At 39.6% G+C, this 26,099-nt stretch overlaps 2 protein-coding genes across 12 annotated transcripts in view; both read left to right on the top strand.

Annotated features, from left to right (window-relative positions):
• SPDL1 (spindle apparatus coiled-coil protein 1) lies at nt 1-22,227 on the top strand. Of its 10 annotated transcripts, XM_060271725.1 has the most exons (13): nt 536-1,700; nt 3,322-3,427; nt 5,602-5,785; nt 6,760-6,946; nt 8,411-8,587; nt 9,128-9,322; nt 9,580-9,729; nt 10,191-10,289; nt 11,482-11,592; nt 12,478-12,618; nt 13,744-13,850; nt 14,420-14,607; nt 17,177-19,801. In XM_060271725.1, the coding sequence occupies exons 4-13, from the start codon at nt 6,776-6,778 to the stop codon at nt 17,692-17,694; spliced, it is 1,857 nt and encodes a 618-aa protein (XP_060127708.1). In that variant the 5' UTR covers nt 536-1,700; nt 3,322-3,427; nt 5,602-5,785; nt 6,760-6,775; the 3' UTR covers nt 17,695-19,801. The 10 variants fall into 10 exon arrangements, with proteins under 10 accessions (XP_034961105.1, XP_034961100.1, XP_060127708.1 ...); XM_035105214.2 differs by lacking the exons at nt 536-1,700; nt 3,322-3,427 and adding an exon at nt 1-473 and having other exon boundaries at nt 5,674-5,785; XM_035105209.2 differs by lacking the exons at nt 536-1,700; nt 3,322-3,427 and adding an exon at nt 1-473.
• The window catches only part of DOCK2 (dedicator of cytokinesis 2), a 261,176-nt gene continuing 252,432 nt past the window's right edge, over nt 17,356-26,099 (top strand). The window contains exon 1 of one of the 2 annotated variants that reach the window (XM_060271722.1): nt 17,356-17,489. In XM_060271722.1, the coding sequence (XP_060127705.1) occupies nt 17,462-17,489 (28 nt within the window). In that variant the 5' untranslated portion in view covers nt 17,356-17,461. Of the gene's footprint in view, nt 17,490-24,190; nt 24,324-26,099 lie in introns of those variants that run through there. The other variant, XM_060271721.1, reaches the window with a different exon arrangement.

Raw genomic sequence — 26,099 nt, 5'->3', positions numbered from 1 at the left:
AGGACTGCCCAAGGGTGAGCAGGCAGGCGCTGCTGCATAAGATCTTGCTATGGAAGCCTTCAGTCACTATGGAATTTACCTTCAGACAAATTAGGCTCATCTGGGGTTTTGCCTGCCTCATATCATTTATCACAACTTGAGAGTAGGGCAAGTGGGCATGTCCCTACTCTCCCTCCCATATGGTTGTCAATCACATGGAATAGGGCTCCAATGACAGAAAATTTGGGGCGTTGTTCTGTTGGAAGAGGACGGAAGTGTTAGAGACAACACATAACACCCATACTCAAAAATCTGCATTGGCTCTTAGGAAGTTTTTGGACAGAGGTGGTTACATCTGGAGCCTTTAGCTGCATTATTCTGCACTGGCTGAAATGTCTGAAGAGTCTTCCAAGGCAGTCCCAGGAAGAATGTATTACAGCTGGTTCCCGGAGAACAGGCACAGCTGGTGGTGAAGTAGCTGAAGCTTGCAAAAGGTATCTATCTCTATCTCTAGCTTAGGAAACATAAAAAGTAATTGATGGCAAGAGTGTTTAATGTATCATTATGTTGTACGCTAGCAAGTGTATTTTGTTTTCTTAGCATGAGTTTCTCCACTTCAGGTCTACTTACTTCATAGATGTGAAGCACGCAGAATGTTAGAAAGTAAACTTTTGTGGAGAAAGAAGTGTTGGGGCTTGGGGACTGAGCTGCTTGAAAGAAAGAAAAAATAGTACAGAGCCAATCTGATGTGCCTTTATGATTCTAAACTTGCGACATACTTAGTAACAAAACAAGACAGGGCAGGAGTCGTCGGCCTACAGGAGAATGCAGCAGCACTCTATCGCCAGCTGCTTACTCCCTCCAAAGTCTTTGCGAAGGAAAAAGGGATGACGGGAAGTAAGGAAAGCAGGGAAACGGGTGTCGTAAAAGGAAGAACTTTGAAAATGGCGACTCCGCCCAGCCAGCTAGCTATGCATTTGCAGGACTCGCTGGAAGCGCCTGTTCTTTCGTACGGAGAGCTCCGTCTGATGCGAGCTGCCGCCGGTGCCTATTTATCACGGCAGAAGCATTCAACCTGCCACAAGAAAAGGACGCCGGAGAAAACGACTCCTTAATACACGGCTCGTAAAATTAGCATTTGTAACCCTTCCAGACATTTCACCTACTTTTGCGCTCTGCCTATTGATCTCCTCCGCTTGCACGCTTTTTTACGGAGAGATGCCTTTTAGGTAATGTATTGTATAGGCAAAGCAGGGACATGTCAGGCGCCTTTTGCCGGGAATCGGCTGCATTCTGAACTGCGGCAAGTAGGCAGCAGCAGGGAACCCATTTGCAAATACGAGCCGGTAGCTGCCACGGGCGGCTGCTTACCGAGCATGCTCAACGGGACATTTTCCTGCTCTTAGCTGGGTAGTAAGGAAGGAAGCCCCTTCGTCGCGTCGTGTTTTTTTTTTGCTCCTGCGGAGCCCTCGCGCCTCACGCGAGCTCTCGCTAGATGCGCAAGGCAGAGAGGTTTCCGCATCTGCGCGCGCATCTGGGGCTAGACTCCCCGCCTCCTGCACCGACCAACCCACAAAAGGGAAAGCAATAAAGTATCGTGAGATTTGGACCGTCTCGCGCGGGGACAGAGGAGGGGGGGCGAAATTTAAACTGGAGACCTGGCGGAGTTTCCTGTTGCTTCCCCAGCAGCCGGAACTGGGGACGTTTGCAGGGAGACGCAGGTGAGTGACAATTAAAAGGGGGTGAGAGGAGTTTATTTTCTCTTTCTTTCCGTTTGCCTTTCCTGTTTCTCTGTTTGCTGAGAGAAATGCTTGGCGGGTGTGGGGTTATAGGGAGTGCAGGGGCTGCTGTGTGCGCAGAGGAAGGAGTCTCCCACCACCCCCGCTCCTGCTCCTCCTCCTCCTCCTCTCTGCCTTTCTCTAGTAAACCCTTTTGCGATGGTCGCCAACTGCTTTTTAAAATGGCCCTGCTCTTGAGTTTTCAGTGGCGCGAGTTAAGGAGGTGAAACAACCCGACTCAATTGTATCTCTGTTTTGGGGAGCGGGGAGATCCACCTGCTGAATTTATTGATAAGAGGCTTTCTTCACTGCTCCTCCCGTCATAGCTGCCAAGTTTTCCCTTTTCTCGCGAGGAAGCCTATTCAGCATAAGGGAAAATCCCTTAAAAAAAGGGATAACTTGGCAGCTATGCCTCCCGTAGGCTGTTTCAAGGCAAATGAAACACAGCTCTTCCTCCCTTCCGTCTTGTCTTTTTCATGTCTCTGCTCGCTTATCCTTTCCTCCACTCGGTTGTCCTCAACTTGCTTTCTTGAGTGGCGCCTGAGCCTTTCTTTCTAATATTTTATTAATTTTCCAAAAATAACAAAAAATACAATAACAAAACAAATTGACTTCCCTCTAATCCCTTCCTTAGTTCAATAATTTATCAGGATACTGCATGTCCATTGTTAAGTTTATAACATATTTAAATAATGTATTATCCATTCATAATAACATTACAAGTAATCTTAAAACCCTGCTAACATTTTAACCTGTGTACATTGCTTCTGTATATATGCAATAAACACCTTCCATTCTTCCTTAAATTCATTATCGTCTCTTCCTCTTTATTTCATTGTCAGTTTTGCCATTTCAACATACAGTATTCCATTAGTTTAACTTGCCAAACTTATTTAGAAGGAACACCTTCTTCTTTCCAGTATTGGGCTAGTAAAGTCTGTGCAGTCTTGAGCCACTTGCCTTTCGATGAAGTTGGGAAATGATGAGGCTGCGCTTCATTGTGGCAGCCTTTTTTTGATCTCTCGCTCTGCTTTTATTTTTACTGTGCTGAAGGTAGGTACAGATAGCTTGTTGAAATCCTGAAGCCCAAATAGCCTGATGGAGGCCTTTGGCTCCATTGCTTAGCTGTCAGGCTAGCTTTCTACCTCCCATCCCCTCTCCTTTAGCCTTTGCCACAAAGAGTGGGTTGGAGAGCCTGTGTAGTAGCTCCTAAGTGCTTGCAGGCATTGACAAGGAATATTTGCTCTCCTTGGTCTCCTGATGGAAGTGGTCAGAAAAGGAAAGCTTCTGAAATGTAGTGCCACTGAAGAGACAACCTCTTTCAGCAAGCATGGTTAGCTCTAGCTGAAGATGGGAAGGAGCCATCCCTGCAAATTACATTGGGCATCCAAACACTGATCCATCATACCTGAGAATGACTCCCAGCCTCCTCTCAACCTCCAAACTGAAAAAGAGGGCTGTGGCTATGTGTAATGCAAATTACTTTATTTTTAATTTAGTTAATGTTGTAACTCCCACCCCAAACAACAGAGCAGGGAATAATACTTGAGAACATGTATTTCAGAGGTTTAGCACATGAATAGGAATAAGGCTTTGGATGAGGGGCAGGCTCCTGGCAACCACCAATACTTGGCTACTAGGAAAGCTGCCAGAATTTGTGAACTACTACCGTAAGTGTTATGTCTTACCTCTTGAATTTGTGCTTGCTAGCAGATTCTAAGGTGGCCCTTTGTGCTATCTTCGAGGAAATAGGATGGATATAATGCATATGGCTCAAATCAGAATTTATTCCAAATTGTTGCACCATTGGCTTTTCTGGGCAGCTATCCCATGTTTTTATATGTGGTCCTAATTATTACTTGTAGAGTAATTGCAACTTAGATTATATTTTGCCTCCTAGTTTTATATAAGGAACCATAAAAACTATATATAATCATAGGGTGGCATCCTCTTCTCTTCCAAATAAATCGTAGATAAGAGGTTCTGGGTTGGAAGGAAAGGGATCTACCCAGCAGCAAGTGATCAGCTGTAATACCGTATTTACTCAAATCTAATGCTCACCTTTGTTGGCCAAATTACATTGTGACGATTAAGGCGCACCTGGATAGATTGTATCTCTGCTTTGTTACTGAAATAATAAACCATGCATGGTTGTAGAGAGAGCAAAAAGTTTACTTGCTCTTCATATAAAACTTCTCCTTGAAACATATCTGAGATGAAGGAAAAAACCCTGCACAGTTGTGCTATGTTTCCCTTCTGGCCCTGAAATCATTACTGGTAATCTGAAATGCTACAATAAAAATGAGTCACAGCCTAGGTTTCCCAAGTTCCCAAGTTCCTTTCCATTCTTTCCATTCTTTCCATTCTTGTTGTGATAGTAGCCACAGGTTCAGGTGAGTTCAGGTGAGACTTGAATGTTTTATTGTGATAGACTGTATTATACTAAGTCCTCAATCCTAAACAGTGGGTAAAGCAAATTGAGCTTAACAGGGCTTACTTCTCTGTAAACATGATTAGGATTGCTGTGTAAATGTTAAATAAAAAAAATTCCTTCAGTAGCACCTTAAAGACCAACTAAGTTTTTATTTTGGTATGAGCTTTCATGTGCATGCACACTTCTTCAGATAAATGTTATTAGAGTATTTATAGTGTTCTACCCAGAGCGGTTTATTTCCCCCTTAATAAGGGAAGTCATAACCTACAGCCCAATGAAACTTGATTGCTATTAATTTTACCCTTTTATTTTGAGTAGGCATCTACAGTCATACCTCGTGTTGCGTACTGCTCTTGTTACAAACTTTCAGCTTACGTACGCAACAAACCCGGAAGTGTTTACTTCCAGGTTCGCTGCAAGCGCAGAAGCCCTCAATTGCGCAGTGCACATGCGCAGAAGAGGGACTCTAGTTGTGGACTTTTTGGGGTGCGTATGGCATCCCGAAACGGATTAACTCCGCAATTAGAGGTACCACTGTACAAACAAGCAAAAGCATCTATCTCGTATGCCTTTCTCTATTCCTGTTTCCACTTCGGAGTGTAAAATAGCAGGAGTGCTTTGTTCCCAAGTCATCAGCTGTAGAAGAGTGTGTACAGTATGATACCAGTTGAAATGCCCTGATTGTATACTATACATAGTTAGCATAGAATTTTTTTTAATGTTAATTTTACATAATGGAATTGGGTGTAAACTTTCCAAGAATCTAATACGGTATGCTGAGCTCCAAAGTTCATTAAAGCTTAGTAAACAATGATGGGGAGAAAAACCCTTGCTTAATTATTATTGTGGCTTGGCTTGTATTGGAAAGCAAAGAGAGACAAGAACTATGTTGGCCTTGGTTACAGAGAGCCACTGTTCTTTGACAGGCTTGTAGGCTTTGGCAGCCATGGAAATAGTGAACAGCTGCTCCAAGTAGATTGAAAAGGATTTGCATTTCAATTATCTCACCATGTGATTTTTACCTATTCTGGGAGGCAACAGTGAGTGTGATAGAAAAACCGGAAGATTTTTCGGAGCAGAAAGAAGTAGATTATTTGGTAATTAAAAGTCACTGAGTTTTAGTTTACAATATCTTAAGATGGAATACACTTAAAGGTGAGTTACTAGTCTTTTATCTACAAGATAGAATAACATTGAAAACATTTCTTTTTCTTTTTTTGTTTTCAGGGCTGTATTCTTAAGTTTGTTGTTAATGTATAGTGGATGTCTAAAAGTGGGATTTTGTGTTCCTGCTCCAGCCCCCCCCCAAAAAAAACAAAATACGGTAAATAAATACATGCAATTCATGCTGTTAATTGAGTTTTAAAAATCCACCACAAAGCTCTTGGTTTTGTATTGTATTGATACTAGATTTCTTCTTTGGTGACACTTCATGATTATCAAGCAAAAATATTACTCAGTTTCTACTTTGAAAATGCACAGGAGTTGCTGAAAGCCCAAAATGGAGATTATCATGGAGATTACAATGCAGACGGAAGCTACCTAGCCTAATCAGGTTGAAGTGGATAAAGACGCTTATTGTCACTGTGACTGTGTAAGTAACAGCTAATGTTAGAAAACATCTTTTACAATTCACGGAAACTGAAATTGCAGGCTGGACGCACTTTACGTGTGTATCACCATTTGTTAGTAATGAGAGCCATGTATAAGGGCCGTGCACAGTGCCCACCCCCTCTGCCCCTGATCAGGCCAGTTTGCCCAGGAACCACCCCCAACCACCACATTACTTAGACAGTATAGTTTGGAAAAAGAGCTTTCCTTCTTTCTGTGCCCCATTATTAAAGATACTCTTGTGGTTAGCAGCTATATTTGGTTGATTTTAAAAACTAAATACTAGGGATGGGGAAGATGTGAGCGGAGGGGGCAACGGACAGCTGTTGTTGCTAACAATGCAGTAAAAGTAACAGCTAGTTGGGCCCTGAGTCTGGAAACAGCCTTGCAGTTTTTGTTGTACTCATCTCTGATAGGAACCTTCTGCTTTAAAGTTACAGTGTCACATGAAAAGCGGTAAAATGTGCAAATTAGTTAGTGCTACAGTATTGTGCTTCTAGCTTGGACAAAGATTTTCCCCATTATATTGTCTTGTTTTATATGCAGTTAGGTGCAGTTTTGCTGGAAAAATACTTGGGCAGTTGCCCACCTACCTGGTAATCGTGCATTTGTGCTCATCCTGTCATTCCACGGCCTTGCCCCTGCTCTTTGGGATTAAAGGTCCATTGATGTTTTAACTACTGTAGATAAATGTCCTTCCCATTTTCTCACTTTGTTAAAGGGCCAGTCAGTATCTGATCTGGTGTCAAGCTATGAGTGCCAAACACATGGCTGTTTCTCCGCTGCCCCCAATCATTAAAAGACTTCTGGCTCTGTATGAAAGACATGCGTCCCTAAATCTAGAGACTTTTTCCCTTTAATGCTGAGCATGCATGACTGATGAAGTCTGTTTAGTTTAAAACCACAAGTTTATCACAGCTCTTAATATTGTTAATTGTTTCCTTCATTTACATACAGTACAGTGTGAGTTTTAATGAAAATGGAACCGGATAAAGAAACAATTTCACGTCTCCGACGTCAGCTGAAAGAAGCCGAGGAGGAAAGAAGAAAGGCAGCACAATATGGTTTAGATCTGGTGGAGAGCGAAAGCTTGTTACAGAATCAGCTAGATAAATTGCAGAGTGAAATAGCCACCATAACGGAGGTGAGCTTTTAAACAATCAACAGAAAGTTTCTCTCCCTAGATTGATTCCACTCTATCTACTGACTGAAGCATGAATGCCAAAGCTATTAGTCATTAAATTTAAAATATTTAACATGTAAGAAGAGTAGCTAGCAAACTGTGCCTGAGCTTGATAGCGAACCATAAAATCTAATCCTCTCATAGTGCTACTGTACCTATAAGATAATTGAAAGAGCCAGCATGTTACTAGAGTGGAAGCCTCGTTAAACCGAGACTTCTCAGACCTATTTCTGGATCAATATGTACAGAATGCCTATTGCAAAAACCTCCAGGTTTGCCAAAGCCTTTTAGTAGTACCTCAACAACAAACGTGACTTCAGGTGTTGTTGTTTTTTTTAAAAAAAAACAAGCTGTACCCTAACCTGCTATTTAGCCTGAAGTGGACAAAATATGGTACTAGGTGAGAAGCATTAGCAGCCTGGTACTATTGAGAGCTGCTTTGGACCCCCAATGATATGTACAGGGTAATTCACAGGGTCATCTGGCTCTGCATAAATCTGTTTAAGAGGATTCACAGGATACAGCACTATGTGTACTAAACAAAACATGGAAGTTTATGAAATCAGATACTGTACAAATTATCAACTGCTACAAAAGATTCTTGCTTTTAAAAGTGTTTGGCTGCAGGTCGATGCACTTTGGGACTCGCTTCTGGGTAAAAATGCATAGGAAACGTGTTGCTGGGGTGGGGGAAAGATGGAAGCCAAGTAATGGAAATATCTCTCCTACTCACCTGGATTTTACTCACTACCTCATTGTCATGTATAGGATTAAGCAAATCTGTTAATGACACAGTAGCTATGATACATGCTCTGACAATTTTCTGCCTGCTAAAGCTAAAGGCAGCACATACTGCCTGTGGCAAGGCATGCTTGTGAAGTGGTAGGCAGCATAAGATGTGTACAGCAACAAAGTTTAGTTTTTGAAGTCCCTCTTTTGTTATCTGCTGTTGGGAGAAAGGAGCACAAGCTTCCCATAAGCCTAGTTCCTGATGTTTGGTTGGGGTAGCTGTGTGTGCATGGGTGGGTGGACAAGAAGGAAGACCAGTCTTCCACGTTCGTGTGTCTCATAGGCCATCATAGGGGCCTATGAAACCCTTCATAACTTGTCTCACATAAAATAAGGCTGATTTTTTAAAAAAGCAATTCCGGCCACATGATGAAAACTATACTGTACCTCATCTGCCTGCATCTGGGTGCACTGTGTTTGTGGTGCTTTGTGCATACTCTTGGACCTTAGGTGATCTCTCTTGGTGGGGGAAATAGAAAAGAAGGCTTGGGAAACCCAAGTGTGTACGGGGACCTTTCCATCTTTGCTATGGCCTATACTTTTGACCACACACTGGTCCTCTAAAATGGACCTAATGGAAGGTCCTCTAAAAACAGTTTTCTATCCTGCATTGTAAATGTGAAATTTATTTTCCAGAATTTTGAACAAGAAAAATATACTCTCCTGAGAGAAGTAGAACTAAAGAACAGAATGCTAGAAAGTATGAACCTTGAATGTGAAACACTTAAGCAACACCAAAATGTACAATTAGAAACACAACGTGAACAACTAGTAAGAATGCATGGACAAGAAACAAATGAACTTAAGAATAAGGTTGGTGATAGAATATATATTTCTTGCAGCAGGTGATACCTTAAAGCAATTATTAATGCCTATCTTGAAAGTGTTATAAACATAATTCTGTTGCTGACAAAGCTGTTTTGAATAGATGAGTGATAAAGAGCATTAATAATTACCAATAATAATAACTAAGAGTGGTAATTAGCCACTTATAAGTGTATGATTGCATAGTGTATGATAGAATTATGGTATTTTTGTTTAGGATTCTGAACAATGTTTTTCTAATGACAGCATATATCACAATCTTAAAATCATATGTAGTTCAGATGTGCTTGAGTTGGGCAAATACTGAGGAAGGGATGGCTTCCTTATCATATATTGATGGGAATGGGAGACCTCCTGGGAACCGTATGCATGCTGCCTTCAGTTCCATGATGGAAGAGAGTGGATATAAATGTAATAAATAATGAATTTATTAAGCTATTTGGAAAAAATCAGCTCATAAATGGGAAGAGGGACATGCTTAAAGGATTCTGAACTCAAAAGGTGTTTTCTCTGGGTGCTGTTTTGAAGATGGAAAAACTGAAATCTGAGCTAGATGAAACCCTTCTTAGCGAGAAACAGTTGAAACACAAAGTGGACCATCTGAAGGAGGTCCTTGCTTCTAAAACAGAAGAACTGCGCATGATGTCAGAGCGTGTGCATGAAACCATGTCTTCAGAAGTGCTCAATCTTCAACTTGAGGTGGTGGCATTTGAACAGGCAAAGGTATGCAACAAATTAGTGTGAATAAAGTATATAATAATAATAATAATAATAGTAATAATAATAAAATTACAGATAAAATCACCCTGCTATAGAAATTTGATCACGGTCTAATATCCTTGAAAACACTAGTACTAATATTCATCTCTGCTTCAGATTGCAGTCCTTGTCTTGTACAAATAATTGAAAAGACAAAATAGTATTCCAGAATATACAATTAGCAAGTAAATTACTCATGTGGTATCTAAATTTTGTGATAGGCAGACCTTGAGGACAGATTACATGAGCTTCAGTACAGCAAGGAGCAACTAGAACTTGGAAACAGCAATCTGACTAATCGACTGGCACGTCTCGAAGAGGAGAGAGAAGACAGAGAAAAAGATATTGTTTCATACTGTAATGCGTTAGAGGTGACGTATCATGCTTCCTACTGATAGTGATGGTGAAAATAACACTACACATTCAATGCTGAAACAGTGAGCTTGTTTTCTAACCAAGGCAATTTGGATAGTTTTAGCAGAAATATTGCCTGACACCAGGTTGAATATTTGACATTGTATGGGTGCAGTAACATTCAAATGCTGTTTGCAGTGGTGAGAAGCCTCTTGTGGCTTTGCACTCATGAAGGTGGGGAAGTCTCATCAGTTCTTCTTTCATTCTTCCTTAGATGTGACTTAATAGCAGGCTCTTTGGGTGTGCCTTTGCAGTGGTGGTGACAGATTTATTGCATTAACTATTAAACAACACTAGTTGGAACAGTGAATCTGAAAGTGAACTTCACAAATCAATAACAGCATGTGTTACACTGCAACACAAATTTAGTTGTGAAAATGTAACAGAGATCTAACAATTTTCCTTGACTCAATTTTAGAAAGCTCATGAAGTAAATAGAGACCTTCAGCTTCAGCTTGACCATGCACGGCAAGAAGCCCTGGATCCTTCCAGTAAAGGCAATTCCTTATTCGCTGAGGTACTCATCTTATTTTTGTTAACCGAAAGTATATGTGTTGGCCATTCTTAGGACACTTGGACCAAAGGGTCTGTTGGCTGTGGGGGATGAGGGAGGGGATATTTAGTTTTATTTCAGTTAGTTTATTTCTTATAGTGGTTCTGTGTATGTTAGTTTGCAGGGTGAGGGAAATACAATAGTGTAATGCAATTGTATCCTCATACTTTATTCAATACAGTAATAACTTTCCCTGATTATATATTTACTTACTCTTGAAAACCTAATAAGATTACTGTATGTTTTTAAAAAGACAGGAAAGTATAAGCGTCAAAGATTTTTAGAAAATATGTTTCTAGTTATACAGGCCTCTTGCATTTGCTCACTTCAAAAACTGACCAATGTATTTGAATCATTTGTTCAATTTAAAGTCAGAGTAATACTTGGAACAAATATTTTAGGTCATTATACTTAACAGTTATTGAGTTTAATGTTGTTTCATAGTAGAAATACCTCAAGAAGACCATGTCATTGCTAAAATCCTCTGGATTGGTTGAAGTATTTCTGTTGAAGTGTTTCCACATGTTGAATTGGTGTGCCAAGTGCCTGCAGATTGGGCATGCTGATTCCTGTTAGTCTGAACAGTCTAGGGCCATAAGTATAGGTAGCACAACAACAGTAATTCAGAACACCTAGTAAGGAAATACCTCTTCTTTAAGTTGCGTCCTGTGCAACTCCCAGAGCTGGATCTGCAGGATCTGAAAGAAAGAATTAGAACATCATGGATAGATGCTTTTTTTATTATTATTGTAGGCTGAGTCAGTGTGTATTGCCCTAATAAATATTGGTGCTTAATTGAGGGGTTGAACTTTTATGCCTGAGTGCATGAAATCTTTGTGGTGGTGGTAATATATAACTACTAAATGACTTGACATATATTAAATAGAAAGTATTCCTTCAAATGCTTGTTGTAGAAATGTTTCTGCCAGGTTTCATGGCAACTAATTCTTTTGCTAGTAATCTGGCAAGTACTTCATGCAAATGGTACAGATGTTTCTGTTGACATGGTGGTTAATAAAGCAAATATATCTAATGACACTAACATATAAGATAGTGTGAAAGACAAATTACTATGGTTTCATTACTATTAGTTTCTAAAGTATAAAATCTGAAGCGATACCGGAACCAACTTTACAGTCTTTTTTCCTTAATGTAGGTAGAGGACCGTAGAGCAGAAATGGAGCGTCAGTTGATCAGTATGAAAGTAAAATATCAGTTGCTACAAAATCAGTATTCTTTCACTAGAGAACAGCAGCAAAGACTGAAGGTAGGATTAAGTCAACATTTCCTTTGTTAGAAACTGAAAGACTATAAGATAGGAATTAAAAGTATGTGTGCTAGAGTTCTGTACTCTCTGAGACATTTATTTTTCATAAACGTAAACGATAGAATTGGGTTTTTTAAAAAGTGATTTAAGATGTGAGGAATGTTCTAAAAACTCAGCTTGGAGAAATGAGCATTGTTTAAGAAGCTGAGCAATAAAGACCTTTAGTAGTTGTTGTGTAATTTGAGATCGTAAACAAGGGTTCTTTTGAGTTGTTGTTCCCATACTGCTTTTCTACAAATTTGCTCAGTGGCCGACAACAAGGCATCAAATCGCACTTTACTTAAAATTACTACAGTATAAACTTAACAAATCGCAATGTTTGTACACTAGAAGACTCCTGCTTATAGGGCTCTTCCAAATGCCACAATCAGGTCAGTATTAGTTTGATATGCCTCTCTGGGATAAACTTTGGTGAAATAAGCCTACGGAATGGAGGGACAGTGGAGGAAGATTTAAAGTGATAACATTGTGTCCTGGTAAATTAGCTAGCAGCTACTAGCAAGCAGCTCATAGCATGGCTATTGTTGAATAGATGATGGAGGCTGGTAAAAATGCTCGAATGAATTTTTAATAACTTTAAACAGCTGAGACCAATGATTGAGTACACAGAGCTTTTCAGCCAACAATAAGCTTCAAAAGCAATTTGGCATGTGGTATGGAGTACAGAGGGAAAACCAAGTTCAAAACTTCTTTGAGTTAAGAAAACTACTGTAGTGTCTTGGTGTTCTGAATCTTGGTCATTCTGTTCAGGGACTTGAGTTGCATTAATGTACTGTAACAGAATATTTGTAAAAGTGCCAACCCAATATCTGGTTTGTCTTGTAGCTACAGATGGCTACTCTTCTACGGATGAAAGGTTCACAAGGGGAGCATGATCAGCTGGAACGTTTGCAAAGCATGCTTCAACAAAAGAATGGTGAAATAGAAGAACTTCTAATGAAAGTGAAGCAACTGGAAAAGCCCATGGTATATGCATGGAGAATAAAATTCTGGTTTGTTTTTTTAAAAAGTATTAGTAATTGGGTCAGGAAGCAGATACAACTGTGTTGGAAAACGTTGCACAGTAAGCACAGAACCAGGTAATCTGGATCGCTGACTTGACAATGAGCATGCATTGTGCATCTGATGTGCATCTGATTGAAACAGAATGTTACTAATTGAATGACAAGTATTTATGCCAGGAAGTATATGGGGGGGGGGGAACGACTACATTTACAGAATTATCTAAATATAACTGAAATAGTTGAGTTGATCCAGCTCCTTGGAGTATTTGGAGCCTCAAAACTATTTACCATGCACACTCGGGAGCCCGCAGTCACAAGTGATGGTAGAAAGAGACCCCACTTGTGTGTGCATATTCATACCTTCCTAGCAAGATACATCTTCCATGTCCAAGTTCTGAGCCCTTCTCATTTCAGATATATTTCAATAGGTTCTAGTTTAAAGATGTATATAATATTCTCTGGCATCCTCTTTTATTTGTGCTCCGGGGCTGAACACTTTCTGAAGAAGTACAAGGGCTGAGTCCTGGTTTAAATGAAGTACAGTTGCCTGGAGTAAAACTGTACTCTTGTATGCTTGGTGTTATGCTCAATGTCACATATTCCTGACTGGAGAACAGAAGTCAACCTTATTTGTATAAGGAAGAAGAGATTGATCAAACTGTCCATTGTAAATTTTAACATGTATAGTATTATTTAACACCCGAAATATATTTTGGAACATGCTGAGGAATTGCTGAATGATTGCCATTTATTACTTTAGTTTTGCCCTTGGTAGATAACACCTTCAGTAGTGCTTCCAGAAAGTACTGAACAGAAAGGCGTGCTTCAGCTTTCCAGCAGGCAATACAAAGCCAGTCTGGCTTGGCCCAGAAATAGACCAAGTTGGGATGAGAACTTGGTATAGCAACTTCTTCTGCTGATATACAGCGTAATTTATTATTACATTTGAATGAGATACACTTCTGTCAGTGTTGTCTATGTGAAACAGTTTCCTCTTTGCCATTAATATTCAAATGCAGATGACTGAAATGGCAAAAGGAAAATAGCTCAATATTTTTTAAAATAATAATAATAAATATCTTCCCAGAAGCCTGAAAATTCAAAAGCTCTGAAACTTTCAAGCACTTCAGAATATGCAGAATCTGAAGATGGATATTACACCGATTTGCTTCAGATGAAACTTGAGAATTCAGAGTAAGTCTTGTGAATTAGAAATGTGGTATTAAAACCTCACAGCTAGTTATAGAAACTGACAACCTGATTCTGAGTCTGGTGTAGTGGTTTGAGTGTGGAGTAGGAAGTAGGAGACTAGGGTCCAATGAAACTCACTGGGTGATCTTGGGTCAGTCAGTCTGTCGGCCTTACCTCTAACACTGACAGCCTGTTCCACAGTGATCTTTCCAACTCTGCCACAACCATCATATTATACGTCATATTAAGTCACACACTGATGTCCCCACATCCATGCAAGGAAGACACAAATCAAATATCTGTTCATCTTACCATAGGTATCTCCTAAATGAATCTGATAATTCTATTGTATTCTGGCCCACTAGTAATCTATTTTACAAACATTTGCTACTAGTCAATCTGTAGTTTATCTTAATAACATGCACACATTATTGGAATAAATGGGATAGGAGGATTTTCCCCCTGGTACTGAAAGGTGGTAAGCTCAAGGCTAGAATGGCAAGAACACCAGGAACTTAATCCTAACACAACTGTATGTATTTCAGTATTCATACAGATAATTTATTTTGCAGAAAAGAGATAGAAAATTTGAAAAGTGAATTGTCGCTACAGCGGATGAAGGCTCTGTTTGAGAGTCAACGTGTCTTGGAAATGGAACGGAAGCTCTTTGCAAAGGAAAGACAACTTGAGGCTTCTCAAAGTGAGAGCATAAATTTGCGCGTGCTGCTGGATGAAATGAGAATAAAGTATCAACCTGAAGGTAACAATTTCTATTCCCTTATTTTGTATGTACCTCTGGTTATGAACTTAATTCGTTCTGGAGGTCTGTTCTTAACCTGAAACTGTTCTTAACCTGAGGTACCACTTTAGCTAATGGGGCCTCCTGTTGCTGCCGGGCTGCCGGCATGCGATTTCTGTTCTCATCCTGAGGTAAAGTTCGTAACCCGAGGTACCACTGTATGTGAATGGGGAGTGCCATATTATTTAATTTGTGCTTTGTAGGTATCCTGGAATATGTTTATTATGTGTTGGGTAGCTTCCCTGCCCCCATCCTCGGTGTGACATGGCATAATGTGACCAGTGGCAGTTATGTATTTTTGCCTCCATCCAATAAAGCTGATCAATGCTGGTAAGAAAGCGAGAGGTTAGATAGCATAGTGTTTGTTGGCCTTGACATATGCTCAGTTACCTTCTGTTCAAGGGTTTCTCTTCATCCTGATCCTCTTTCCTTGCTGTGAATCAGCTGTGTAGTGGTTATAAAGCAGTGTTATTAATGCAGTAAAGGTCAGCTGCCCATGAGGAGGTCTGTTGTATGTGTTTGTCCAACAGTTTTTTAATGACCTGCATCAATTAATTACATGTCTGACTTTTATTCTGTTCTAATGTATGTAAAAAATAAGAACTTAACCAAATTGCAAAGATTAAAGCATTTGCCTTTTTTTTGAAAATAAGTTTATTTTGTGTAACGTGATACATCAGGGTGTTTTTTTGTTATTACATGATGTCAGCAGTTGTCAAGTTTGTTGGACTAGTGAGCACAAAATGGTAGCTGTGGAGTGGACATGGCATAATAAAAAATGGCTGTCCCTGGGACTGGCATAATACAAAATTAGAGAGACAACCACCCCAATAACCTTATGCTTACAATGAGATGTCAGCTATGTGCTGCTGATTCTTTATTATGGACATTAGACAAACTGATGGTATTGCTATTTAATAACATGAAGCATTCCTCAGCACCAGGAGGAGTATACATTGTAGCCACACCACTCTCATTTCACAGAAATTGCTTAAATGCTACCTGCACATTTTGCTCCATAACTTTCTAGAAAGATGAGACACTTTTTTAAAAAGATGAAAGCTCAAAGTTTGGGAAACCATTGGATACTTTCGTGGTCAACCCCAGTGTTAAATAGTATTTTAGAAGTACTGGGTGGTATTCAACAGTTTTATGTTCATTATTTCCAATGGGTCTACTCAGAATAAAACTTAGTTGAATATGTATTTTACTAATAAAATAACAAATGCACTACATCTGTTCAATACAGTCATACCTTGGTTTAAGTACGCTTCGGTTTGAGTACTTTCAGTTTAAGTACTCCGCGGACCTGTCTGGAACGGATTAATCCACTTTCCATTACTTTCAATGGGAAAGTTCGCTTCAGGTTAAGTATGCTTCAGGTTAAGTACAGACTTCCAGAACCAATTGTATACTTAAACCGAGGTACCACTGTACTTGTATGGCTTCAAGAAATATTAGCCCTTTGACTCAATTATCAACCTTTATGATATAACCTAGCAGCCCCATCTATAAATTGGATCCATCCACAAGCATGGGGAGGAATAATACTAGTTTATTAATAACTAAAATGTTATACAGTGGTACCTCGACTTACAAACGACTCGACAGCCGAATTTTTCGACTTACGAATGGGGCAAATGGCCACACGCTTACGAATTTCTCGACATCTGAATGGAAACTGCGGTGGTTTTAGATAGGGTTTTTCAACTTACAAATTTTTAGATGGGGTTGCTTCGACTTGCAAATTTTTTCCATTTCCAATGCATTCCTATGGGAAATTGTGTTTCCAATGGTGCTTTTCGACTTACAGATTTTTTGATCTATGAAGGTGCCTTTGGAACGGATTAAATTTGTAAGTCGAGGCACCACTGTACTAATGTACATTGAAATAATCTTCCAATTTATTCTGTCTCTTGACTCTTAATTCCGCTTAAGTTTGATACATTTGTACCATTTAAAAAAGTAAATGTTCCTTTTACCTTGCTAGTTGCCATGCAGCCACTATAAGAAATGTTACCACATTGTGTGGTAAGTTCTTAATTTGATTCTCAGCTGTAGACAAGAGGGCTTCCTGTGGCCTGCTATGAATACATTGCTTTGCTATCTTGCAACATTCAGAGAACACTTTCTCTCAAAATGTTTGTATCCTTGGTCACGGCAAAATTAACCAATGAAAACAAGGCCTATGTCATTACTCCAGAATCGGTGCCAGTTTCCTTGGGGTAATGTTTTACACAACTGCTTTCTGTTCTTTTGCAAGCAGAACATTGACTTAAGGATCGTAGATATATAAAAGTTACAAGTTTTTTTGATCTGGATGTTGAAATATTTCTTGCAGTTGCTCTGAGTAAGTGGAACAAAAATGCAGTTAAACTGTGAAATCTTAAGATTTTGCCATGGTGATTCAAAATGCATTTTCTTTTAATGAAAAAGGAATGAATATAGATAAGGGGTGGAGGTCAATCAAACCTATTTGACCAAAACAATTGTGTGTTTTGTTTCCTTTTCTTTCCTTTTCTAACGCTAGAGTTAATGAGAGATTCGCTCAATCGCAAGAAGGCTCCAGGCGATGTGATTTCATACAACTTAAGTAGCAGAGGGTCTTCTGAGTGTGAAACCTCTTGTATGCTATCTCAGAAAAAGGAAGAGACAAAACTAAGTGAGGATGCTACGAAAACCACACTTCAGGCTGTATTAGTGAACAAAGATCCCCTTTCCGCAATGGAACAGAGAAGTGATCAACCTGAAAAGAAGAAGGTTAAAATAAAAGAGGAAGAACTGGACAGGACAGCTATAAATATGAAAGATAAGAATGAAATTGGACCCTCCCCCTCTACCAGGTCAGTGTCTTCTAATATGTATGAGCAAGGCAATCAGCACAGACCTGCATCACTTTTTTTCCGCTGCATGAACTATGCTATCCATTTCTTCATTTACTTTCTCAGTGTTGCATGCAGTGTCGTTCCTCAGTTCCAGCTACCTAGTTTGAAATTTTCAAAACTGTTTAAAAAGATCAAAATTACAGAGAATCAAAAGGACTCTTAAATCATGGACTGATTTAAAGCTGAAATGTTCTTTCACTTTGAAAAATCACTGCAATAATCTCGTGCTTGCACTATATTTTCCCTCTGCATTGGCAGTTGTGTAATTCACACTATTGTACTTCCCAGCTTATTTTTCAATTTGCATACGATCTCTGCAAAAAATTGCAGAATTAACTTCATGATGAAAATGCCCGAGAAACCATTGTTATCTTTCAGAATAAACTTTAAACTTAAAGCCCCAATGTTTTTAATAAGCGGATATAGAAATTTAGTGTTGAAATGGGTGGGGAAAGTAGATTTTTCTTATATGGAAGGCCATTATATGGATATTAAACTCCTAGGAGTTTTTTTAATTTTTGTGTTAATGTAATTACAGATTATATTTTGCTCTGGTGTTTCTTCACCCCCCCCCCCGCCCCCAAAGTTGTATTTTCTAATTGGTATATATTTTTGTTTTTTTTGCTCTTGGGAGGATTAGCAGTGAAGGTTTTGACTTGTCCAGATACACTACGTAACTTGTCTCAGACATTCAAGTACCTTGGTTGTTGAACAGCTTGGCTCCCGAACAAATCGGCTTCCGAACGCCGCAAACCCGGAAGTAAGTGTTCCGGTTTGCAAACTTTTTTGGGAAGCTGAACATCTGACACAGCTTCCAATTGAGTGCAGGAAGTTCCTGCAGCCAATTGGAAGCCACACCTTGGTTTTCGAACTGTTCCAGGAGTCGAACGGACTCCCGGAACAGATTAAGTTCAACAACCAAGGTACCACTGTACAAGACTGCTTAGACCAGGGGTGACTTTTATAGCCAGAGAGCTGCATTGAGGATTGGCCAAGCCTACAAGGGTTGTATGTCATCCAACGATAGGTATGGCCAGTGTATATTTACACTTGTGTGCATACAGCATGCACACACTCACCACCCCAGTGCGCCTTTCTACCCCAGTGCTCCAATGGGGGTGGAAGCCCAGAATTGAGCATCTTTTTTCATTTTTGAAAAGTGGCGTTTCTCCTTCTGGTTTGGTGCCATTGTAAGAAGGTCCTAGGAGCCCGGGAAACCAGGAAGGAGCTCTCTTCCCACTTTACTGCACATCACTTCAGGCACCATGCCAGAAGAAGAAGAGACATTTTTCAAAGGCAAAAGATGGCTCCGGATTTTGGAGGATAGTGGCAGGCCAATAAAAATGGTTTCGCATTCTAGGACTGGCCTGCAGGCTATAGCTTTGCCATCCCTGGCATAGACAGGTTCAGGATTTTTTAAATTGCTAGGTAACATTTGCTTGGATAGCTGTGATCAGTGGTTGTAGTAATCGGCGGTTGTTGTTGCTGTTGTTTTTTAATTGACTTAACAGTATGATCCATGCATTTCTACTCAGAAGTAAGTCATACTGACTTCAGTGGGACTTATTCCCAAGTAAGTGTGAATAGTATTGCACAAATCTTACACAAACAATCCTGTAAAACCAAGTTGTTACATGCTTATATTATCCAGCATAGTAATTTAGAAAAAGGGAAAGAAACAGTTTAATATTAGTGACTTGATAGAAGTGTGTGTGTGTGTGTATTTGTAGAAAGTGAGGTGGTTAGGTGGAAGCTAGAAATGAGACTGTCTAATAGGATTAATAGAAGAATATTAGGGCATTGGTGCTCTCTAGGTGGTTACATTTACTATGTAAGTGGCGGTGTAGGGGGGAACACTGGTGAGGCTTTTTGTCTTGTGTATTTGACATGGTATGTGTTATTTGATCTTGTGCACTTGTGAATTATTATGCTCTCTTGGAGACTACATACACTACTTTAGAATTCTTTTCCAGGGGTAAGGCAAAAAATCCAGGTAAGGCAAAAAATGTTAGACATATAGCCAGGCTTGGAATGGAATAAAGAATTGCAGTGCTGAGGTTAATGCACAATTGGTCCCATTGCATGGGGCATTATTGCACTGGGAAGTACAGTCAGAAGCAAGAATTCCATGACTTAAATTACATGTGCAAATAGCTGATTGACGTGGGCAGGTAGTACTAGAAAAATAATCCTTAGTGTTGGCATTTTTGTTCAGATTTCTACCTTCCCCCCCCCCCAAAAAAAACCTAGGGTGGTGGTATAATAATAATAATAATAATAATAATAATAATAATAATAATAATAATAATAATAAATAATTTAATAAAAATAATTTTATGTGAGTTCTATATTCAAAATGATCAGCTAAAAAGATGAAGCATGTAGACACAGGGTTGGGGTTAAGATGTTATGATATGCTTAAGACGTTGAATCTGATGGATATTAGTCATGTGAAGAAGGTAGTTGGGTGTTGAAGGTTTGGCTCATTAAATAGAAGGGATATTTGGTTGGAGGAGAGAATAATTAATGAGATTACAAAGGAGGGATTTAACTTTAAAGAGAAGGTGTTGAAAGGCATGTAGTTGTTTCTGAGAGATGGAAGGCTTGTATGTCAGGTTGGGGTAGAACTTTTGAAAATGTGGGGCCAAAAAACTTCATTTAGTTGTATGCAGGTACAGCTTTGTTTTATTCTGCTCTGTTTTTTGAATTGGCAATTTAAGGATTCAACACTGCACTGCTTTTTCTTTGGCTGTTTGTGCATTGTGGAGATGGACGTCTGCACGAAAGATACAAATAGTTAAGAATATGAAAGTTGATCATACTGGGAGAACTGGAAACAAGAAGAAGACAGTTAACCAACAGTTTTTTTAAAAAAAAGACAAAGTTCCTTCAGTAGCATGAATAGATAAATTTTGCTAAGTGAAAAATTAGTAGATTGGCTTAACAAAAGTTCAATACGTTTAAATTATTGTAAGAAAGAGGGCTGGGCGGTGGGATTCCCACTCTTCACTTTCCAGCCAGTCCAGTACCCACCAAGGCTAAAAGAATATCTCTAAGTCTTCAATTAAAGAGTAAAATAAAATCTGTAGGGACAATGGGCATTGGCAAATGCCAGTTTTTATTGGGGGGGGGTGTTGTTGGTGCCCTGCACCCACGTCTGGCATCCTGGGGACCCCAGATGTATGCAAATCAGTCATACCCTAAATGTGCAGCATATCGCACCATATGGATGAGGTCCCCACAATGCTGACTGTATATGTCAAGGGGATCTGAGGACAAGTATTCTTGTATTGCCAAGCACTACTTTTGACAGGATGATTTCAAGATCCTCACTTCATCCTACCACTCTGATTTGGGGGGAGGGGGTAAGCCACTGAATTTTTCTTTCTTCATTCTTTTTCCTGTCACGGACAAGCGAGGGATACAAAGCCTCCAAAGTGCTAGAATTAGGACTCTTGGTATGTTCCATTTGCAGGTGGTGTTTGGGGCATGCTGTTGACAGCTGGCAATCTAAATTGAGGCTATTGTACATGTATTCTATTTTGCCAAGATGTGCAAACCCTCTACAGTGTTGTATTCTGTCTGTCTATTATGAATGTTTTTTTAAGCCTAAAACGAGACCACTATTTTCCTTCCACTTTATGACAGCTTTCTTGTCTATTCACCTAGAAGCAATTCTTGTATCTCAAATATGAATGGCTGTTTTAACCTTTATGCTGCTGAAGTCCTTGTGGTATTCTGACTTGAAACAGTTTATTTCCCAATTTTTGCACTAGTCAAGTTAGAAAAAGATTTCTTGCTTGTGTACCAAATGTACAAACAGTACTGCTTAATATGCTTACTCCAGCAGCTGGTAAACCTAGTGAGGAGATTAACACTAAACTTCTGATTGTACCTAACACATAATGTAATTTTGTTCTTTTTAGTAAACTTGTGTTGTCTCCATGGCTTGTATGTCTGCTTTTTACATGTTTGGCATGGCTTGATGTAAAAGGAAATGATAGCTTAATTTTATGGTATTTAACATGTTTTAGTAGTTTGTCAACTTCAGTGTTCATTATTAAAATTTAGAGTGAAACGAGAGTGGTTGCTTTACCTATAGGTTAACATCTGACCCTGGAATAAAGACAGAAGAAAACTACACTGTTGCAGCTGAACAGACAAGAAAACATGAGAAGAAAAGGCACAAGAAAACCTACCCCATAATGTTTATGGCTCCCAAACAAGATCCTGAAACTCAGTGTACTCAACAATAAATCGAATAGCCTTTTCTGTTACTGAGGTATTTAAGTGTACAACAATATACTAGAACATTTGGTTATCTTCTTCAGTGCCTTTTATTAAAAGCTCAGACTTCATATAGGCAACCTTTATCATGTTGCCTTAGCTGAGTTGATATGTAAAACTGAAACTAAATTCTTCAGATTCTATTACAGGAGCTCTGCAATATACCTCAAAAAGAAGAAAAATAAGCACATCAACTGGTTGGTTAACAAAGCAGAAATGTGTAATAGTTTCAGGTACCTGTTAAAATGAGACATTAATTGCACACTGGGCTGGCAAGTTTATTCTTATGAGGCACAATGTAGATTAGTGGTTCCTTTGCCTCCTTAACTACATTTCTGATCTTTTCAGATGTACTAATGTTGTGAAAGATGACCATGTTTGACTTAAATAAAGTTTTTGAGTTATTGTATTCAATTTGTAATTTTGATTCTTTATTAATAAATTCTATACCTTTCGGTGTGTGGTTTTTTGTTTTGTTTTTAAGGAAAGGTGAATTGCAACCCATCCTTCTGATTCTTCTGTCAGTCAATGGTTCTGTCATACTAAAACCAAGCTCCAGCCAAAGCTCAGTTTTTAAAATACTGTATTGTATATCTCAGATTGAACCGCATGCTTGATTCATAGTCTTACTGTGGATGCACTTTTCAGAGTGAGCTATATACACTGATACAAATTTCGGTCTTCCTAATTAATACTAAGTAATACTAATTTGAATATACCGCTACTGTATCCTGTAAGCAAAAAGATTTCTGCTTGTTGTGGCAGGAGGTGGAGACCTTTACTGTGCAAGGAGAAATCCTTGTGGTGATGGAAGAAGAGACCCAAGGCTATATTGAATTTCACTCCTAGGATCTATGTAGCCATACCAGGCAACACATGAAGAAGGGAGTTACCAAAAAACCAAAGAATATTTAGGGGAAAACTCTAAAGGGCAGGAGGAGAAAACAGCTGTGCAGTAGCTTAGTTGCCCAGAATGTTCAGAGAATGACAAAAAGAAGAAATTCGGCAACTGTGTGGGAGGGTGACAGAATGACTAGAAGAAACAGAACATTCTCATTGTTTCAACAAGTCACTTTCTGGTTCACACCAAAACGTTACCGTACTTTAAGGTGTCCTGACAAACAGAAGGCAGCTGCCCATCTACTCCAGTGTTGAAATAATTTAAGACAGCAAGTGTATCCACACCATGAAAACCTCCAAAATAAGAGAGGGGTGGTGACCAAAATGGTCAAATCAGATAAAAGTTTGCTCGGTGAGCACAGAATGGCTCATTGTGGGCAGGGTAGAAGGAAGACTGGCAGCACAGCTTGAACTGAAGAGAAGTAGTCTGTCCTGCAGCATGGGTGAAATGGACTGCTGTGTAACAACACCAGGCTCTTAAGCACAGATATTACTGTTTGTTGGGGATGCTGTATCTTTAATACTGAATACAGCTAAAGCATTCTGTTGTTCAGATCCTGTAGTTCCCACTCCCTTTGATAGGAACCTGGTTTTACCATGGCTGCAGCCCCCATTTTATCCTTTTCTCAGTGGCGTCTCAATGTTCCTCCATTGTTCTGCCTCCACATTTCCGACCTGATCAGGCTAATGGAATAACACAGCAAAACTGCTGCACGGCCTTTCCCTAACAATACCCTTTCCCTTGGAAGAGGCTTTTCTCAGGTTCTCCATGTTCCTCAGTATAAAACAGAAAAATACAAATCCTGCCAGGCATGGGGGAAAGCATACTTTTGTCTTTTATGGCTGAAGAATGAACATTTGGGAAAGCATCACAACGGGAGAAGTAAGGAATCGCTTGTACATATAACCTTTCCCTTAAAATTTTCATGTCTTGTACTGTAGAGTTAACCATGTGATATGCAAAATAAAGCTAGTACAAAGCTCACAAGCTGTTTAAAAACAGAAGGACAACTAAACAGAATCTTGTTTAAAAGCAGGCCAACAATATATGAAATATGTACCCGTTTTTCAGCTGGGGGTGACGGGGGTAGGTAGGGTGTTGCTCCTTAAAAGGTGCTGTAATACATGTCACCATTAAAAAGGATGGAACATGAAGCAGCACCTCATGAACTGATCTTGCCACCTTGGGAGGAACATGTGGTGTCTAGAAGCTGTGTGATTTGCTTAGCATGTAGTGGTGGTAGTAACCATAGTCCCCTTACGTTCCTATTTGCTTGTGTTGCTGCCATTGCCCTGTCAGCAAGGCGCCCGCTGTTGCCCCTCCTCCACGTAGAAGCATCACTTTCATTTAGCGTAAGAGCCTCGTTGAGGACAGTGCACAGAAAAAGAGGAAGGAAGCTGAGGGGCTGTGAGAAGAGCAAAGCTCCCTGCTGCAACTGCAGCAGTAGACAAACTTGCATTGCGATTCACTTGACTCCATCCTTGAACATTGCTGGTATTTTATCCGGTACCAAACAGCTGTTCTCCTGAATCACAGCTACCCTAGCCTGCCGGACTTGTTGGCTATGGCTCCTTGGCAAAAAACCGATAAGAAGATTGGAGTGGGTATGTATCATGCAAGCTCCTCTCTGGGGTTTTCCTCCTCTGCAGGATGTGGGGAGAAGTGTCGCAATGCACAAAGATAAATCAATTTGGTCAGCAAAAAACCCCAAACATTTAAACAACAAAATAGCTGTTTTGTGCCTTGTCTGATGGGTCTATGCTGAACACACACATCATAAGGTTTCATTGATACTTGCTTCCAAGGAATCTTTGCTTAGTACTATTTCCCGATTCTCATGGAAAGTTCTGTGGAACTAACTAAATTTGAAAAAAAAACCAAAACCCTTTGTCTTGTGATAACCAAACTGGAATCTTAGACATTCGTGTTCTTCTGAGGCATTGACTCAGTTATGCAAGTTGTCCTCTTATTGTCTCTGTTATAAACAGGAAATGGAAAGGGAGCAAGCACATTTCCAGAAACAAACTGTGTACTGTGGTCCTGAGACTTTTGTTTTACTGGTTCCAGGTGTGATCTTTGGGCGCATCATGCAGTCACCTAGCTGGGTCTTGTCAGTGCTTGAAAATCCCTTGTCAGTGCTTGAAAATCCCATCATATGTGATGAACAAAAGGCAGGAAATAAATGTGCTAAATAACTAAACTTGTACTTATGTGTTGTGTAGATTGTTTAGTCCACTGCTTTTAAAATCTTGTTTGTTGAGATTGTTCATTCATTTTCCAGTGGTAAAGTAATTATAACCCACAGCAAACTACCAACTAATTACCATGAACTGTGCTGGGTTAGGAGACTTTCTTGAGAGAAATCATTAAATGAGTGAACACGGACAAAGCTTAAACATTCAACCCCATTTTGAAACTCAGGAAAGGCCGTAGCTCAGTGTCATGCAAAAGGTCCCAGGTTCAATCTTCTGGGTAGGCTGGAGAAGATTCCTGTTTGAATCCCTGGAGAGCCACTGCCAATCTGTAGACAATACAAACCTAGCTGGGTTGATTGTCTGACTTGTCTAAGTCAGCTGTGATGATGACAGAGCAATCTACACATTCTGATTTGCTTGATGTTGTATGAAAGTATTTGGATTTCTGGAAGAAATGCCAGAAGCGAAATACGATTGAATTTCAGTGCAATGATATAGTAACATTGCAAAATTATTCAAAACTCATACTAGGCTTGGTAGTTAGCTCCTTTTGCAAAACTAAAGAACCAAGATACTGACTTCTCTCTTGTGAATGGTCAGAAGTCTCTTGCTGCCTTCTGAAAAGATTATTGGGCCCAGTGCTTGAATTACTCTGGCAAAATACTACCACATACAAAATACATAGCCTCTACCCTTGTCTGTATATGTACTGAATATATTTTATAATTCTGCTAGTACATAATTCATACCTCTAAAGAGCATATAATGCACATGCAATCCTGCACTAACTATGGAAGAGGAATCCTAGTCATCTTAAGGTTTTACAATTGCAGCAAAACAAAGGGGAGCCTTTAATGTGTTAATGCACATAATTTAATTGATAGTGCTCAAGAGAAATGAATAGAGCCAACAGTCACAATAAATTTTATTTTTTTCATGGAAAATCCAGTTATGTCTGAGTCTTACCTACACAATGGGGACTTCACCTCACTCTTCTCCCCACTGAGCCCCCTGAAGACCTGGAATTCCACTTGCATAGCATATGTTTTTCCCCTTGGTCTTCCTTTAGACCTAGAGTAGACCCACAAATAGTGCTAGTTTCACCATTAAGACCAGATGCCAAGATTTGCTAAACCACACAATTTCTGTAGTGAATAGGGGTAAATGTCAACAAGCACCAATTAT

Source organism: Zootoca vivipara, chromosome 2, assembly GCF_963506605.1.
Source record: "Zootoca vivipara chromosome 2, rZooViv1.1, whole genome shotgun sequence".
NCBI lineage: Eukaryota > Metazoa > Chordata > Lepidosauria > Squamata > Lacertidae > Zootoca > Zootoca vivipara.
Note: the sequence above shows the minus strand (reverse complement) of the source record. Positions and strands in the feature narration are given on the sequence as shown.